The sequence below is a fragment of the Styela clava genome, chromosome 6 (genome assembly GCF_964204865.1).
Source record: "Styela clava chromosome 6, kaStyClav1.hap1.2, whole genome shotgun sequence".
Classification (NCBI taxonomy): domain Eukaryota; kingdom Metazoa; phylum Chordata; class Ascidiacea; order Stolidobranchia; family Styelidae; genus Styela; species Styela clava.
Genome location: NC_135255.1, coordinates 620,898 through 637,312, shown reverse-complemented (window position 1 = coordinate 637,312; position 16,415 = coordinate 620,898). Strand labels below are relative to the sequence as shown.

The following is a 16,415-nucleotide window of genomic DNA, read 5'->3' as shown; positions in this document are numbered from 1 at the left end:
GAACTAGAGGTGTAAGGAGTCTATTTCTAAAGTACCCGGCAGCTTAACTTTGCCATCCTTGGTGCAACCTCTTCATTAATATGTCCAAATTCGTTATATATATGTCAATTTATTGCGCAAGCATATGCCTACCATTCTTTTATAAATTTTATGTCCACCTACTGTGGAGCGTATTGTATATATATATATATATTTGGGATTTTTAGCAATATTTTAGCAATTTTTTTACGTCACTTTCATTTTTGCGCGTAGGATGGGTTTTAAATGACTAAGGTCTTTTCGAAAAAGGTTGAAAAGCACTGCCTCTGAGCTCACAGGTTTGAAATTTGGCTCTGACACTAAAAAAAGTTGAGAACCACTGCTAAACATCAGTAATGTTGCGAGTGAGTATCTTATTGGCTTCGAATGTGTCCAAACTTCTTAGTGGAACGTGGACATATAGACCGTTTGAATATTATGTTGTTGTTAGAATTCTTTGTTATGTTCTCGTCGTTATGAAAAATCGCTTTTATCTTTAACTACTGGATCAATCTCGTTGAAGTTTTCAGTGATATAAGATTGTTGTTAAGGCTAGTATTTGTTATTTATTCCTAGATACTCTATGAATCCTATGATATTTCATTCAAAATTTCGCTATAATATTTTTTACTCGTGGAACACGGTTTTGAATCCCCCTAGTGGGACGGCTGTCGTGCGTTTTGATATTGCAAAATAGTGCGACGCGACAGTTTTTCGATATCGGTGACGATTTGTAGTACTGTTAATGTTTTTATTCTACAGTTGTTATTCCAATCATCTATAGCATTTTAAATCACATTGACACAAGACGCATCATTGTCGCGGGACTTGATAACGCTAGGGCAGTCCGGGTACATGGGCTAGTAAGTTGCAGAGTTTCTGCCTCGTCCCTGATATGGCTTTTGGTGAAACTGTGGGTAATATATTTCGTTTTTGCCAGCGTGTCCAAATATATATCTGAACATTGCTCTCTTATAGTTTCGTCTGATACAACTTGATTGAGTTCCCTTTGCAAAAACATCTTAATGAAATCATTCCAACATGACTCTGCACTGCTCAAATTAAGGAACAAATTTCGTGATTCCAGTTGCCGAATCATTGTCATGGTATTCAATTTTGCGCCTTGAAAATAATACTTAATATCCGAGATCTGTTCGTTTAAATAGTTTCAGGTACCATTTGGAAACAAATATAGGAAGAATTCTTCTCACGTTGTGAATTTTCGACCGGCGGTAGGGGCAACAGCAACAAATAGCATCTTGTTCTTCTTAGCATTTGAATTTTTCGAACTGGTAGTTTATTTTCGCTGATGAAAGTCTAACTGTAACTTGGGATATGCTTTTGGACTTGGTAGGGGGGCCAATAAGGCAATAGCTGTATCATCAATGTAACCTGTATTCCAACTTTCGCCAGACATTTTAATAAAATCAATCACATTATTTCCGTCGTTGTAATAGATAACAAGAGAGCAATGCTCAAATATGTGGACACGAAAGCCAAAACGAAGTATTACTTTTATGCAACCTGCCACAGTACACACCGGTACCGCAATCTTCAAGACTAATGCGACCCCAGAACAGCCACAAGGTGTTCAAATTTCGACGAATCCCATAGAGCCCACAGAAATTTTTGAAAGAAATAACCTTCTAGCGAAAAATCCCATCTTTAACCACTGAAAAGCAATTGATCGTGTAATTAAAGAGAAAACCATTTTCTTCATAACGATAAGAAGAAGAAGAAAAAAACCAACAAGAATAAGAACAACATAACAACAAAATGATCCATATGTACCAATAGCATTTTGCCATTTTCCATTAAAATATTAAGTTCAGTTCCGACATCGGGAACAGCAAAAGATTGAGAAGTTTTCCATTCATCTTAATCTTCAAGCGTAGCGTAGCTTTTGTGGTGTCAAAGTTAACGTGTCGAAATAGTGGGTTGTGTTGTTTTATGAAACGAAAATATGCTAAAATCTTCAGTCTCGATACTACTTCCTCAATTAAATTCCCGCGATACTCATGGATGGAACCTTTCTAATGCTATAGAAATCAGATTCTGATTAACTGGTTATATTGTTTCTATTGTAGCGTACCGGCAGTTTATGAAATAATTATCCAGGTTCAGAATATCTTCCAATATGATCTGACGTCAAGTTTCCTCTCAATATTCACTTCAATTTATGCTATTTTATTCTATTTATTAATTATCAATCTTAATACAACCAAACACTCCAAACAAAACGACAAGCATACAATAAAGCGACAAGTACCAGGTAGCACAATGCAAGAAAACAGAATATACACAATAAAAAACACCTTGAATAGTAATTCCCTGACAGCAACCAAAAATACAACGCTAAAAAAACTGCAATGACACTGTACTGAAACAATAATATTGGCATACTGTCTAGCATAAAAACATCCAACAAATCCCCACCCCGCAGTCACAAAACCACAAACAAACATCCCTGAGACCAACCGGAGACCAGAGGCGCTCCCTCAGACACTCATGACCAGAATCCAACCGAAAACTAATCACACTGTACCGGTACCAACCACATCACACGGTAACAGTCACACCCAAAAGAACAGAACCGGCAGTGTCACAGCGTCCCCCAGTGTCCCAAGTGGCAAATAAGGGAATAATATCACATGACAGCATTTAACAGATAAAACAAGAGTCGTCACACTATGCTTGGCTCATCTATGCTTGATTTCATCCTCCCGCCTCCACGTTTCTCTGGTGTCCCCAACGATCCTTCCGATTGAGACATCATTTTATCAGCTAATCGTCTGCTTTCACGTTTTTCTGGAGTTTCCAATTCTCTCCCACACTGCGTTCTGATCTTCTTAGCAGATTTTCTGCTCTCGTATTCAACATGAGTTATAAAGAGCCTTGCTAGTCGTTTAAAAACACCTCCTCGCCGCACCTATGAAAACATCCCCACAAGAATGGTCCCTGGTATATTGTGATGGTTACTGTAGGTTATGCGTATCGACTTCAAACTGAATGTTGCTATAACATTTGCCGAAATTTCGTATTTGACAAGATGGTTCTTCCAGAAATTCCCCAGCCAGGCTGATTTGATTATACAACTTAAGCGAAAGGCCCATATACACATACTGTACAAGATCTAATTAACATTTCCCCCGACGCCTAATAGTCAAATCTGATAGGATAGGATTGTTCATCATATTCATACTGTCATACAGGGGAACGCATAACGATCTCTCGTCCTGTTACTAGATTGGTCAGGTATAGTATAGTACTTGGTATACCACTAATACCAGTATATGAACTTGAATGGTGGAACAGCCGTATCCAAGGGTTATAATTCAGGGGTCGGCAACCTACGGCCCGCCCGCGGGCCACATTCGGCCCGCGAGGTAATGTAATCCGGCCCGCCACGCTTCACTAAATTTTAATAACAAAACGGCTGTTTTGACGAACATATTCTTTACGTAATTTATTGTGAGACACGTGCAGACTAAATAATATTATAACCTAACAAGTATACTGTATATACAATTATTCGTTTAATGAGCCTTTAGTTCAATAGTAGTTAGACAAATGTGAACAAAACGCAGAAAAGTTGATGCTGAGTGCAGCGGGTTCAATGACATAGAAAATATCCAAATATAACTTTTTGAGATGTAATGCAATTAGGAAATATATCTATATTCTATTCGAGAGATGTATCCCTGCTTGATTTTTATATTAGAAAGTATCTTCTCCATAGAATACTCTATCCAAATTTGACAAACCATGCGAAAAAATTAAATTTACATCGATGTTTTGAAGTAAATATGCAAGCAAACAATTATTTTCGAAAATGAACATTAGAAAGAACAAGCTGAGAACTCGGATGGGTGATACCCATCCATGATATGTGTTAGCCTCGGCTTCATCCAATGTTCCATTTGAAAAAGCGTGATGCAACAAAAAGTGTCTCGTTAAATGTCATTTGTAATTTTTTTTTCCTCAAGTAAGACGACCAAGTTGAGTTCACGAGTTGGCGCAGTCTTCGCGCTCTGCTTAAAATTTAACATCTGATCTGTGTGAAAAACTATGATTCAACGACTATCCGTTCGGTTTTGGACTTCCTAAAAATATGTGCGGCCCGCCAATGACTTGTATATTAATTTAATTTTGGCCAGCGAGCGACAAAAGGTTGCCGACCCTTGGGTTACATGAACCACCCTACGGCAGCGAAGAGTACAAAAAGTACTGAGTATGCGTGTTTCTAACGCTTTACCGGTTATTCTAAGCCGCACAAATTATCGAAGAGCATAACCGAAATAAGCGAAACCGCCAGTTCCTTTGCGCGGTATACTGTGCCTAATTATAAAAACACGTTCTTCAAAATTTCTGACGTTTTCCAATTATATGGATTATCGAGATGAAACGACTTATTCGAAAGAGTATTTATTTCACACAGGGTAAAGTTCTCGGAATTTCAAATTTTGACTTAACGAGAAAATTAGAAATTTTATTACACTCGGCGCGTTTTCCACTTCTGCCATGGAAACAGAAATCACTTCGATGAGATGACATTACTAAGGTGACTGGATAACCCACGTCAGAAGTTTCATCCAGATCGGTATAGCCGTTTAAACGATACAGGTACACACAGACAGAGAGTAACAGAACGACAGAGAATAAAATTTGAGAATTAGAACCAATAGTAGTGGTTTATTGAGTTACCAAAAAAGTAGTGTTGAAGTCATACTTAAACTTCCGCAATCAACTATACAATTGATTTAAATATGCAAAAAGAAGAAAAAAAGTCATATAAACAAGACCAGCATAAGAGAAACGACAAAGGAAATTTTTTAGACAACTTATAAATGCGTCGAATAATCAATTAAATATTGAGAAGACTTTGGTAATTTGCTGGGAAAACCATAAAAATATGATTCAAAATTTTTTCAGACCTCAGTGTTTTAGTTTTTCGAAGCTTTTTAAGTACGCCAAGCTGACGTCTCTAAGACTACCAGTAATTAATTTCTATAAAAATAGTTATACAAACATATTTATAAAAAATAGCTGAATAAAAGCTTTGCTAGCTCAAATAAAGAAAAAAATAAGTAACATCGTCCTATTATAGTACAAAAACACGCAATACAGTTGGGTCTAGGTGACTTTCTAGGAAATCATCTTTTGGAAACACTTGTGATGATGACGTATTCCTGCCAAGAAAGCGGGCAGACAAATTGACGCCTTTTCAATTTATGAACACTCAAACATTGTCCAATATAAGAAAGCTGGAGTAGAATATTTTTACTTGTCCTTTGAGTATGAAATTTCTTTTTTCTTGTCCAAATGACAACCATCGTTATCATCTTTTTTGTTCAGTCGCTTTATACATATATCTTTCGCCTTTTTACGTGATAACATAGCGACCAGCGAAATCACAGAAGTTCCAAAGCACAGGGCGTTGTTCAGGCTCATCCCTGGAAAGCAATCAGTGCGTTAATGAACTGAAAAATGTACAGAAATATCATCCAATCAGTCACATGGACAGAACCCTTCACATACTTGATATCCCTATTATTAATAAATCATTCCAAAACAATAGTATTTTCATTTGTTCACTTGTTTCATATTTTTGAAGTTACATTTTGATATCTATTAGACGCGAAAAAAGAATACGACGTATTTACATACTACGTGAACTCGAACAACATTAGTTTCCTCTAATGTATTGGTCATTATTTTTGTCACAGGGTGCAGAGAAAAAAGAAGGAAATGTTTTGCGGATCGTTTGACTTTTTCAACTGCATAAATTGTTGACGTGGCAATCGCATCTGTCATAAAAAATTTAGCCATGCCGGAAATGAGCTAAACAATTTTCATAACGTGACCAATGTAATACAGTTTGTTTTGAACCTATTTTGACTTTGTGATTGGTGCGGAGTTGCAATTAACCTATTCAGCACGTAGATACAAAGGTCTGTCATTTGTGGCATATACCTACTAAATGGGCAGTTTAGACATCCCCAATATTCACGAAAAATGCATTCTGCAATAGGGCGCAGCATGTTTTCACTTTGCCACATTTTTGTTCAGTGATACAATACAATAGTTGTTTTGTCTCGTCATTTTAGTGGAAAGACATATAGCAATGTAGGTACTTGTCACAAACATACATCGGTCACGGGTAATTGTGCTCATTGTGCGCCCCCTTCACACTACATTATCAAATATTGGTGTTTATCTCGCACAAGCAAACGGGAAAGCAAAGTGTTTTATGAATGCATTCGGGCTAAACAAAAGTAGCCTGATAGAATCTTGAAATTTTTTTTTATAGGTGAATTACCCTGTTGCGTAGAATAATTTGAAATTCCCAAAGAAAGCATAACCAAACAGAATGCAGGGTATAGAAAGCGGATGCTTTGTGTAGCCATCCCCCAGTATGCAATATCAAGAGTCCACCAGATGGTAAAGACCAATAGAATGAATATTGCTCCCATGGTTGCACTTTCCTCTGGCGTGAGAAGGCCTGAAATGACAATATTTGCTGTGATAATCTCGTGTCGTTAATCAAAGATAGAGACGGAGATTGTAAGATTTCCTTCCATATTGTCCCTCGATTCTTCTGATTAGTGATAACATTTTCCTAGTCCAATATTCAGCTCTAAAACCTATCTGAAATCTATTACGATATTCTGAAATGTTCGACCGACATCTGGGACATGATTGGATACTCGGATCTTGTGTCATCCCAAGTTAATACGGGTTGAGAGATTTAGTGGTGGTATCGTGACTAACGAAAGTGGTAAAGATATAGAGCTGAATATTAAAATTGTAAAATAAAAGAACAACAATGCAAATTTTCAAATCAAAATTGCAATTAAATTTTCATTTTGATATTTGTAAATTAGTCACCTGTAAGGATGGCTTCTGATGAGTGCAAAGAATTTTTGTAAGCCAGCGCGTACGCGATAGATATTGCAAAGGCAACAACACTCCACATGGTTAGAAACGCAAGCGATTCAACAACGAGGAAGAGAAACGGATGATTCATATCTGTCCCATTAAAAATTGGAAAGTTTAAACAAAAATTAATTTAATTTAAATAGAAAAATATGATTCATATTACAAAATTTGCTAAAAATATATTTCACCATTTCCTCGTATGCACAATGGATAGAATATCATAAGCAGAATGTTGCAATAATAACATCGGTCAAATATACCAATAACATTATACTCTATTTTACTCAAATACTTTACACAAATATAGGACCAAAAATACAAACTCGGTCCTTGAAGATTCATGGAGTTTACCTGTTTTTGATTCAGTTGATTTTGTTCTGTTCTTTTCGTATGCGTAGAAAATCTTGCATGCTGTTCGAAGACACGAACCGGATAAAATGACAACAGTCAAAACCACTAGAAGCGTTGCAATGTGAGATTCCGCGTCAAATAAAAAAGTCCAGACAGTGGTTAACAACCAGGCTCCGGCCCATGCTACATACAATCTCTGAAATAGATGGCGCATTTTTAACTCAAGAAGAAAAGGAATGCCATTGTCTAGTTCGCTATGAAACTCATAAATAAATTGAGATTGCTTAGCTTTCGAGTACATTTGTCCATGTAAGTTGATACAATAATAAAATAACATTCGCAATTGCTCCGTAAAGTATGAAATCAATAAAAATAAAAGATATCTAGTTTAAGCTTACCGGTGGCAGTTGCAACGATAGTGATTTTTGAAAAAGCATGTAAACCATCGCAGAAATATTCCAGAATAAAACTACTGGCCAGATAATCGAAATCTAAAGAAATTGAAATGTTTATGGTAATCATAAATTGTTTCATTTCTATTATTTCTTATCTGTTAAAATAAAAAGATAGTGATAATATAAAAATCATTTTTACCGCCCACGGTGCTGGATAGATGTGATTTTCATACTTCTCTGTGACTTGGGCTGGACTTCCATAGAAAATCCCTGAAATTTTAAAAGTTGATTCCTCACAAATAAAAATAATTTGGGCCTGGTCCAGATAACATTATGTATATTTAGGATATAAAATTATGACTGTGTATCAAAATCATAGGGAAAACGCTTCGAAGCTTATTCCTTGCAAAAAGGCTGTCATGTTTGACATCAGTGATATGTTCAACTATCATAGAAGTATATATACACTATTTTGAATTTATTTTGTGTTTATATTGAGCACAAAAGAATCAGGACAGTTAGTATAGAAAGTTAGGCGTATATACAAAATTCAAACAGCTGGTATGCCTAATAATGCTGTTGATAATTTTCCATTTATAGTAAAATATGACGTACATACCTGCACCGGGAAAAGTTGCCTCCTGATGCCTTATTTTCCAGAAGAAGCTCTTAACAGAATAAACACCAAAGGCAAACAGACAGCCAATGGTTGTCATAAGAGTGGTAAACACGAGTGCGCGTGACATTATTGATAATATTTTTACTTGTAATGTATGAAATCTAAACAATAATGATATATATATAATAAGGTACAAAACCCCTTTTCCATGGGCCATGGACTATATATGGCACTGCGACGAGGTCAATGTATGGGCAATGTTCAACGTAAAAACAGCCCAATACCGAGAAAACAAACAACCAGCTCTTTTAAGTTCCCTAATAGCATTAAAATTCAATAAGCTGTACCCTATAATGCCCCATCATTTTATTTTTTCGGTAGCATGAGGGATATTCGTCAACCCTTTCCCAATATCAAACACGAACGATCCAGTCCATAATGGAAAATATCTTACGCGTTTCAAATTATGAATTATTTTAGCTATAAATGCGGTATTTGATACCTAAATTGCTTATAATATGTGGGGACTACTGTTAACGAACCATTACACGACCATAAATTATTGGACGCATATAACCATTAGTTTTCCTTGCTCTATGGTATTTACTCAATGCATTTAAAGTCAAATATTTCAAACTATTCAAATGACAAGTGTTACTCGCCTATTTTATTCGAACACAAGTGCCCACATTTTTCGAATAACCTCATAACTCAAATAAAATGCACAAGACGGGATAAACCTTAATTCGCAAATGGTAATGTTCGCACCCGTTATCTCGAGAGATATAATTTTATAAATTCGGATTATCGATATCTCCTGCCTATTTAATAACCTCACGCAATTTGAAAATTCAACGCCCCTGCACTTTAATATATATATACATGTGCATTTACCGGACATCCTCATTGAAAATTCCCGTTCTTCTTCAAAAATATAGTTTTAATTTAGGCAATTGAACACGCTTACGCACTGGTTTCGTTCAAAAAAAAATATTCATTAACGAGGTATGAGTCTTGCGTAGGGGAAGTTTTTCGAATCACCGGGCAGCCTACGTCACTTCTAACATACGCGGGTGCTGTATGCTTTGATAATAACAGGGTAAATAATTCCAAACTGAATTACTCATCGATATTTCAGTCGATGCTGTGCAAAGCGATGACTAAGAATTTTGCAAACAAAAAGTAACCGAAACCTTACAATTTTATAACCGTCAATGAAATAGCAGGATTTCACTTTCGAAATACCGGAAGAAAAATATATCTATTGCAAACACACAGATGCTTATGATGAGTCCAGGATAATATGTATAACAGAAATCTAACAGGATTGATACAACATTATTAAAGGTTGTCAAAGTAGGCTTGTTACCAGGATTTAGTCATCAGCAACACTATTCCGATATTTATGAATAGTTTAATTTTTCAAATTCTCACTTCAATCACGCATTGCAAACTTAATCTTCCGATCGCTCGGGTAATACGCTTTGATAATTTTTAATTAACTTTTTTATTTAACATTTTCTGTTACTATACCATAAGACTCGTTTGTATCTCAAAATTACCAACTTGTAACAGGTATGACAAAGTAGCCCATATCGATTATTTATACCATTATATCAGTATATATTTGTATTTATCAAACTCTACCAAACTCTTCAATGTCACTTCTGATCCACACTTTCCTAAAATTCTTGGGAAATTTTTTCGTGCATAGTTGCGAAGCATAGCTGGGAGATAAAAAGTGCGGAATACTTGTGCGTAATGGTGTGTCGTAAAATCTATTTTAGATATTCCTTTATGTGGTTTTGCGTATAGCAATACTACTTTATTGAAGCTGGTATTTAAATGTGCTACCCGATTATTTCACATTATATAATGACATTGATTCAACCTACTATTCAAATGACACTTATCACGAAAACAACCCAAGTACTGTTTAGATTCAGATGAAGATTGTTTCTGATGAGTTGGAAAAGTTAAGAAAGTTTCATAGAAGAGGTTTTGTGCAGTGACATATACATGCAAGCACATTGCCCTCGATTCCTTTTATCAATTTGCTTTGTGATCTAATTCAAAGGACATTAGAGCAAGACGTAAACAGCATCACGATAATGTTTAAATGATATGATATCGGGTCAGGTAGAGAGCATTTATATCTTGCCAACAAGCTGAATTCAATATAAAAGGCGAATGAAATGTGCATTATGCAAAAGAGCTCAAGCCAAGATGCCTCTCAAACACTCATACAATTTCATTATTGATTTGTAATTCCAATTTGGCAATTAGGATCAAATTTTTAACATGGCGTGGCGTATGTTTATTTTTTATATTGAACAATGTTTCCTTAAATTATTCTGTTTGATTTCTATTTTATTATATTTCTGTGTTTGTTTCTGTACGTGTGATTGTGTTGTGAATTAACGCATTTAAAGTGAGTGGACAAGTAGGCTACCACTACCTCACCAACAACTTTTTATTCAAAGTTTATACGTTATAAACCTTACCTATAGTTAAGCTAGCTCTCTTGATTCCGTAATCAGTGACCCTTTCCCTCGGATTTAATTAATTACAGTACTTCCATGAAAGAAAAAAATTATTCAAGTTTGTTTGAGCATGAACTCATGCTTGTGTGTGACTATACCAAAAGACGCTTTTTACAAAAGTTAGGCACTTTCTAGCTAGAATATGTTCCAAATGGCCCCCTTGGTGTTGGAGACAGACTTGCATCCGTTTCGCAAAATGGTCAATAACTCGATAGCACTTCTCTGTGGCAATTTTCTCGATATTTGGTGCAACTGCAGTTTTAAGTTAACCAATTGATTGAGAATCTTGGCCTGGGGAAGTGGTTTTCATCCCTTTTGATGGAGCGAAATTCTAGTTCAACATTCCGGAGGCTCGAAAAACCACTGTGGATTAGTTCAATTGTCTTTTGTTGTTCGAATTGTATAAGTATAAACAAAATAAAACCTAATACTGGCAAAATGAAATGATCTTGGAGTGTAGCAAATTTATTAGTGACAAACCCTAACCTGTTACACATACTACGGGAGTATCTTTTATTTATATTTAAACAATATAGCCATTATATATATACACAGATATATTAATATAGACTGCCAGATTTAAATGGATACTTGCGGAATCCCCTGAAATGTATTGACATATCCCTAGGGTGCCACGGAATTCCTATTTAAAAACCACTGGCCTAGGGCAGTGGCCGGCAAACTGCGGGACGAATGCAACTGGCGAACAAATTTTTGTAGCCCTCGGACGACCTCACTTTTAATGCATACAGACGGAATTTGCTCATACATTAGTTATCTGCACACGGACCTATGTCGAAAATTAGCTGCTGTAGGGCTTTTTATTTATAGTAATAAGCGCAAGCCCAAGTTGTATGTCGTTTGGCCTACTCGACTAACATTGGTTGTTATTAACATAGAAATAGGAGTCGCAGGTACGTCATAATTTGAAGTTTAATAATGTGGAGATTGCTTATAGGCGGAAATAAACGTGGCCCGAACGCTACCGTGAACATGCACATTTGGCCCAGTAGTACAGTGCAGGGAAAGCCCGACTGTCGTCTGGGTTTGACGTGTTTTTGTTGCTCTGTTAAATGAAAGATCAAACAATGCTGTTTGACCGAGATTTGAGAATTCTACGCTATGTATGTTTCGGTACTTAGTGTTGGATTTGTATCGCGTAATATTAACTCGATCAAAGCTCACCGGAATTAAAGAAGATTGGATTTAAAGTTAAATGGTGGACGATCTGTCACGGATGTTTTGGAATGGTGGTCGTTCGTGGAAATCCGATATTAATGTTCGAAGCATTGGAACGGATACAATAATTTTAAATTGAACCAATCGAAAACTACAAATAAACCCGATACCCCAATCCATGTTTGTGCATAGACTGTTATGAAACATTCAATCTATTTACAGAGTTGTTTTTTTTTAGTAACAATTTTTTGTCACTGTGCTATTTTTGCAATGAAATTGAACTATACAGCATCACCATTTTACGTCATCGAGTGTTTTTTATTACATATTTTTGTAGGAAAAGCACTTTTGTGATACATATAACATATCCATGCATTCCATCCTATCAAAGTGTATTTTTTAATTGGGACCCACCGAGTGTTTATGTTACACAAGTTTGACGCCCGAACGATACCCGTTCGTGTCTTTGTCTTTTTTTATTTTGAATATATGTTTGTGTGTTGAATGTGGGTCAACTGGCGCATGTATATTTACATGTATTAAACCTTTTGGGTAAACTGGTATTGTATTATTAAACTGGTGTATTAAACTGGTTTTGCCAGTTTCCCCGATTTTCCCAATCTTCTGTGTGTTCATTGTTTTATGTTTTGTGTATGATTTTTTTGCGGGAAAATCAAAATATACTTAAACTTATTATATACTTATACAGCGTTTCCCAAACTTTTTTGGTCACGGAACACTTACGCTTTTTATCTCGCCTCGCGGAACACTAAAAAATAAAAGGTTAAATTGATGAAGAATACTATGCAGCGGTTCCCAAAGGGTGTGCTGCTAGTGCGCCGTGGCGACTTGCCGAATGCGCCGCGAAAACTAACATAATTGTGTTCAACATAACTAAAATATAATTAAATATTTCACATATCGCATTTGTTATAAATGTTTTATTGCTTCTTATTTTAAATGCCGTGTATACGAATCAATAAGTTAAATTTACCTTTCTATGTCGTTCACTTTCTATTACATAGCGTTTGCCTCTAATGTTACGTAACAATGGATATAGAAGTACTTGCTTGCCTTTATTCTTTAGGCCTACGCGTTTGCCTGTAGCAAAACCAAAAATATTGTCTCAAACTTCATAATGAACTTGACAGTCAAAATGCTAGGCCGGGGGTTAATGGAAATCCACCCCCCCCCCCCAAAAAAAGTTAGGCCGACTAGGGTTAGTTCGGATACCTATAATTTTTACTATCTGGATATCGGATATATCCCAGTATCCCGTATTTCAATTATCCGGTTAACAGGATAGTTACTGCTAATTTTAGCGAACCCATTTCACAAGATTTTTGTGGAGAATTGACCGAAAACCATCACAAAGTTCTATAGTATAGTATTTTGTGTTCTGTAATATTTAATGATTTCTTGCACGACGAAATATTGACGAACTTTGTACATATATACTGTAATACCATACATATAAATGAAAGCACGAACACACAAAATCATGCATTTCGAACATTTCATTTCGGTGAGAAGTACCAAAAAAAAAATATAATACAGGGGGAGAAAAGTCCGTGAATTTTTAATGACAAAAAAAAATGATGATGTTAAAAAAAACGAACTAGTCCTATCACTGACTCATAAATCAAGAGTCGTGGTATTTTCGTTAGCATTTACTGCCTTAATTTCAGTCAGATTTATTTTTTTCAACGATAGATACATAGGACGATAGATAACATACTACGCGATTTCAGTTCCGGGCGAAATAAAACAATTTTCGGCGTTATATACCGACGTGACCGCATCCGACTTTTCTCCCGAATATGTTGATATATTAACATCTGCATTTATTGTACTAAATAAATTATACTCATTGGAATTACAGTAATAGCTCAAATATGATAAATTCGCAAGATCGCAAAAATACGAATTAAAACTGTATTTATTCGTGCAGCTCACCACGTATTTTCATATATATCTACAGTAGAAGTGCTTTTATTTTAACGTAAGTCGACGTAATCGTGAGATAGATGAACACAATTAATATGGAAAGACATTTTAAAATGCTCGAATCGGCAACAAATTGAATATTTTACGCAATGGAAAAATTATTATCAACTGAAAAAGTAAGCGGTAATATCAGGCAGTGTCATGATCGCAGCGACATCTTCACAAATCGTCGCAAAGTATTAATTTTATAAGTATATTTTACGAGACGTAACAAAAAAATCGAGCGGCATGTAATAGTGATGTTCACTCTACGGATGGCTAAAATATAGGCAGAGTGGTGTGAATGAAAGTTGTTACTATATATTGTCAGTTGCCACTTAACAAAAAATATAGAAATCACTAATGCGCATATGCATTATTTATACTGCTCTATTATCCGGTTAACCATCACAATAATATCCGGATATTAGATAGCAAAATAACTCTCGGTTAACCGGTTATCCGGATAACCGTTATCCGGATAATTCAACCCTGAGGCCGACGGTGACGCAACAGTGAACGATCGCCAATTAGACGACAACTTCACGATTCCGAAATAGCCATGGCGACCAATTTAGTCGTAAGTAGTACATCAGGGTTGGCCAACTTTTTTGGCCGAAAGGCTACATGTAGTTTACTAATAAGTGCACGGGCCACTTAACATGGTAGTTATGTTTTAGTTTTGCTACACACTGACTACAGGTTAATGAAAAAACAAACAAAACCCTCACGCTAAACTTTCTCAATTATTAGAACAATAAAACTGTTGTTTCCAAACCATTGATGGGGCGCCACCAATGATATCCTTAATCAGGACAATGGCCGCGAGCTCTTTAGTAATTTCAAAACCATCATTAACTCCCCACGTGATGAGAAGCAGACTATGGTGTCAGTGTTTTCGTCAAGCGCCAAGGAATACGATGAAAACTTTCTTGCTTTTGCAAGTGAGATTTCTGCTATAGAATTCCCAATCTCATCAACACTACGAGAATCGTTTGACTTGACAGAATAATTCTTGCAAACGCCTAATTTATTTCCTGATATAAAACATTGGCAATCCAAACAATACATTGCTTAACAAATTCTCAACGTGAGAATGGCTTCGATTGTTTTGCGATTATTTCTGCCACGAAGTAGGCCTATCTCGCTTTTATAATTGTATTATGAATTTTATGTATGTACGTAGCGACTATGCGCCTCTATGTATCGATATCTCCTCCCAGTTGGTTATGATTCAAAATTGCACTCATGGTTCGTTTGGAAGGGCTGGCAGAGCGCATTTCATGAAAATAGACAAATCTGTTGTATCACATCTTTGCATACTACATCACTCGACTAATAGTTATACTCAATTTGTTTTATTCAATTCCGAAAAATACAGTGCGGGCCACTCGAAAGGCTTCCGCGGGCCACATATGGCCCGCGGGCCACGGGTTGGACGACCCTGTAGTACATAAAGTTTGCCGACCACGAGCCTAGGGTAAAATGTTAGTAAGTCGACTCTTTAACTTTGCTCTCCCCAAGTTTAATATGAAGATGATGATGTCCAGTTGTTGTAAGACAGGGATGGCGAACCACTGACCCGCGGGTCACAAAGTGACCCACTGCGTTGTATTCGTGACCCGCCAAGGGACGAATAAAAAATAAAAATGGTAACATATCAGTGACGAGAACTAGATGATACTTTGCATTTTATTAGTTGACCACCTACATTGACGTTGAGAAAACAAAATCTTTCAGACTTGAAATAAAATCCTAGAAATCTGAAATAACAATGGGGCAGTGTAAAAGTGCCTTAATGTGGTTAAAAGCTGATTAAAAAATATAACACTATCAAAGTGGAATTCCCTCCAAACTCCTTGGAACCGTAAAATAATTTTCCTCATCCTAAACTTTTTTGGTAATTCATATGCGTGTTTTCGTACTCTAATTTCATAAAATTGAGTGCCATAATAAGTCCCTGATAGAAGTGATGCATAAGTAAAGCCCAAAACTACACCAATAGAAACTTATAAGATTTGTTTCAGAAGTTACTTATAGATGATACAAATACTGATTAAATATCTGTGACCCACTCTCTTCTTTTCCGCGATAAAATTATAATTTCTGATAATTTATACTTCTGATAATTGAAAAAGGTTCGCCATCCCTGTTGTAGGATAAGACCTCAAATATGATAGAATTGTGCAATTTTGGATGCAAGCATGAAACTTGGCACACATGTACAGTAGCATCTTCTGATTAATTTTGGGTATGGTGCCATCCAAGAAAACTCTTCGTTGCCATGGAAACTAGGCATCATCCGTATTGCTACCCAAGTGTACGAAACATTACTTCAAGAAAGGATATTTCCAAGATAAGTAAACCGATGTGTATTTAAGAAGT

The 16,415-nt window shown here is 36.0% G+C and overlaps 1 protein-coding gene across 1 annotated transcript; it reads right to left on the bottom strand.

The window, feature by feature from the left end:
* Window positions 1-3,574: 3,574 nt before the first annotated feature.
* Window positions 3,575-8,479, bottom strand: LOC120331523 (uncharacterized). Its single transcript, XM_039398610.2, has 7 exons — window positions 8,323-8,479; window positions 7,903-7,973; window positions 7,707-7,799; window positions 7,309-7,504; window positions 6,907-7,047; window positions 6,338-6,520; window positions 3,575-5,471 (listed from the first exon to the last, which is right to left on the bottom strand). Exons 1-7 carry the CDS (start codon window positions 8,447-8,449, stop codon window positions 5,299-5,301), a joined length of 984 nt encoding a protein of 327 aa, XP_039254544.1. The 5' UTR covers window positions 8,450-8,479; the 3' UTR covers window positions 3,575-5,298.
* Window positions 8,480-16,415: the final 7,936 nt, after the last annotated feature.

What these genes read in the sequence shown, in the direction of transcription:
- LOC120331523 (XM_039398610.2), bottom strand. Translation starts at nt 8,449, where the DNA reads ATGTCACGCGCACTCGTGTTTACCACTCTTATGACAACCATTGGCTGT. An exon ending in TCTATCCAGCACCGTGGGCG is followed by an intron (nt 7,800 to 7,902) that starts GTAAAAATGATT and finishes CAATTTCTTTAG; the next exon opens with ATTTCGATTATCTGGCCAGT. An exon ending in ATCAGAAGCCATCCTTACAG is followed by an intron (nt 6,521 to 6,906) that starts GTGACTAATTTA and finishes TTGTCATTTCAG; the next exon opens with GCCTTCTCACGCCAGAGGAA.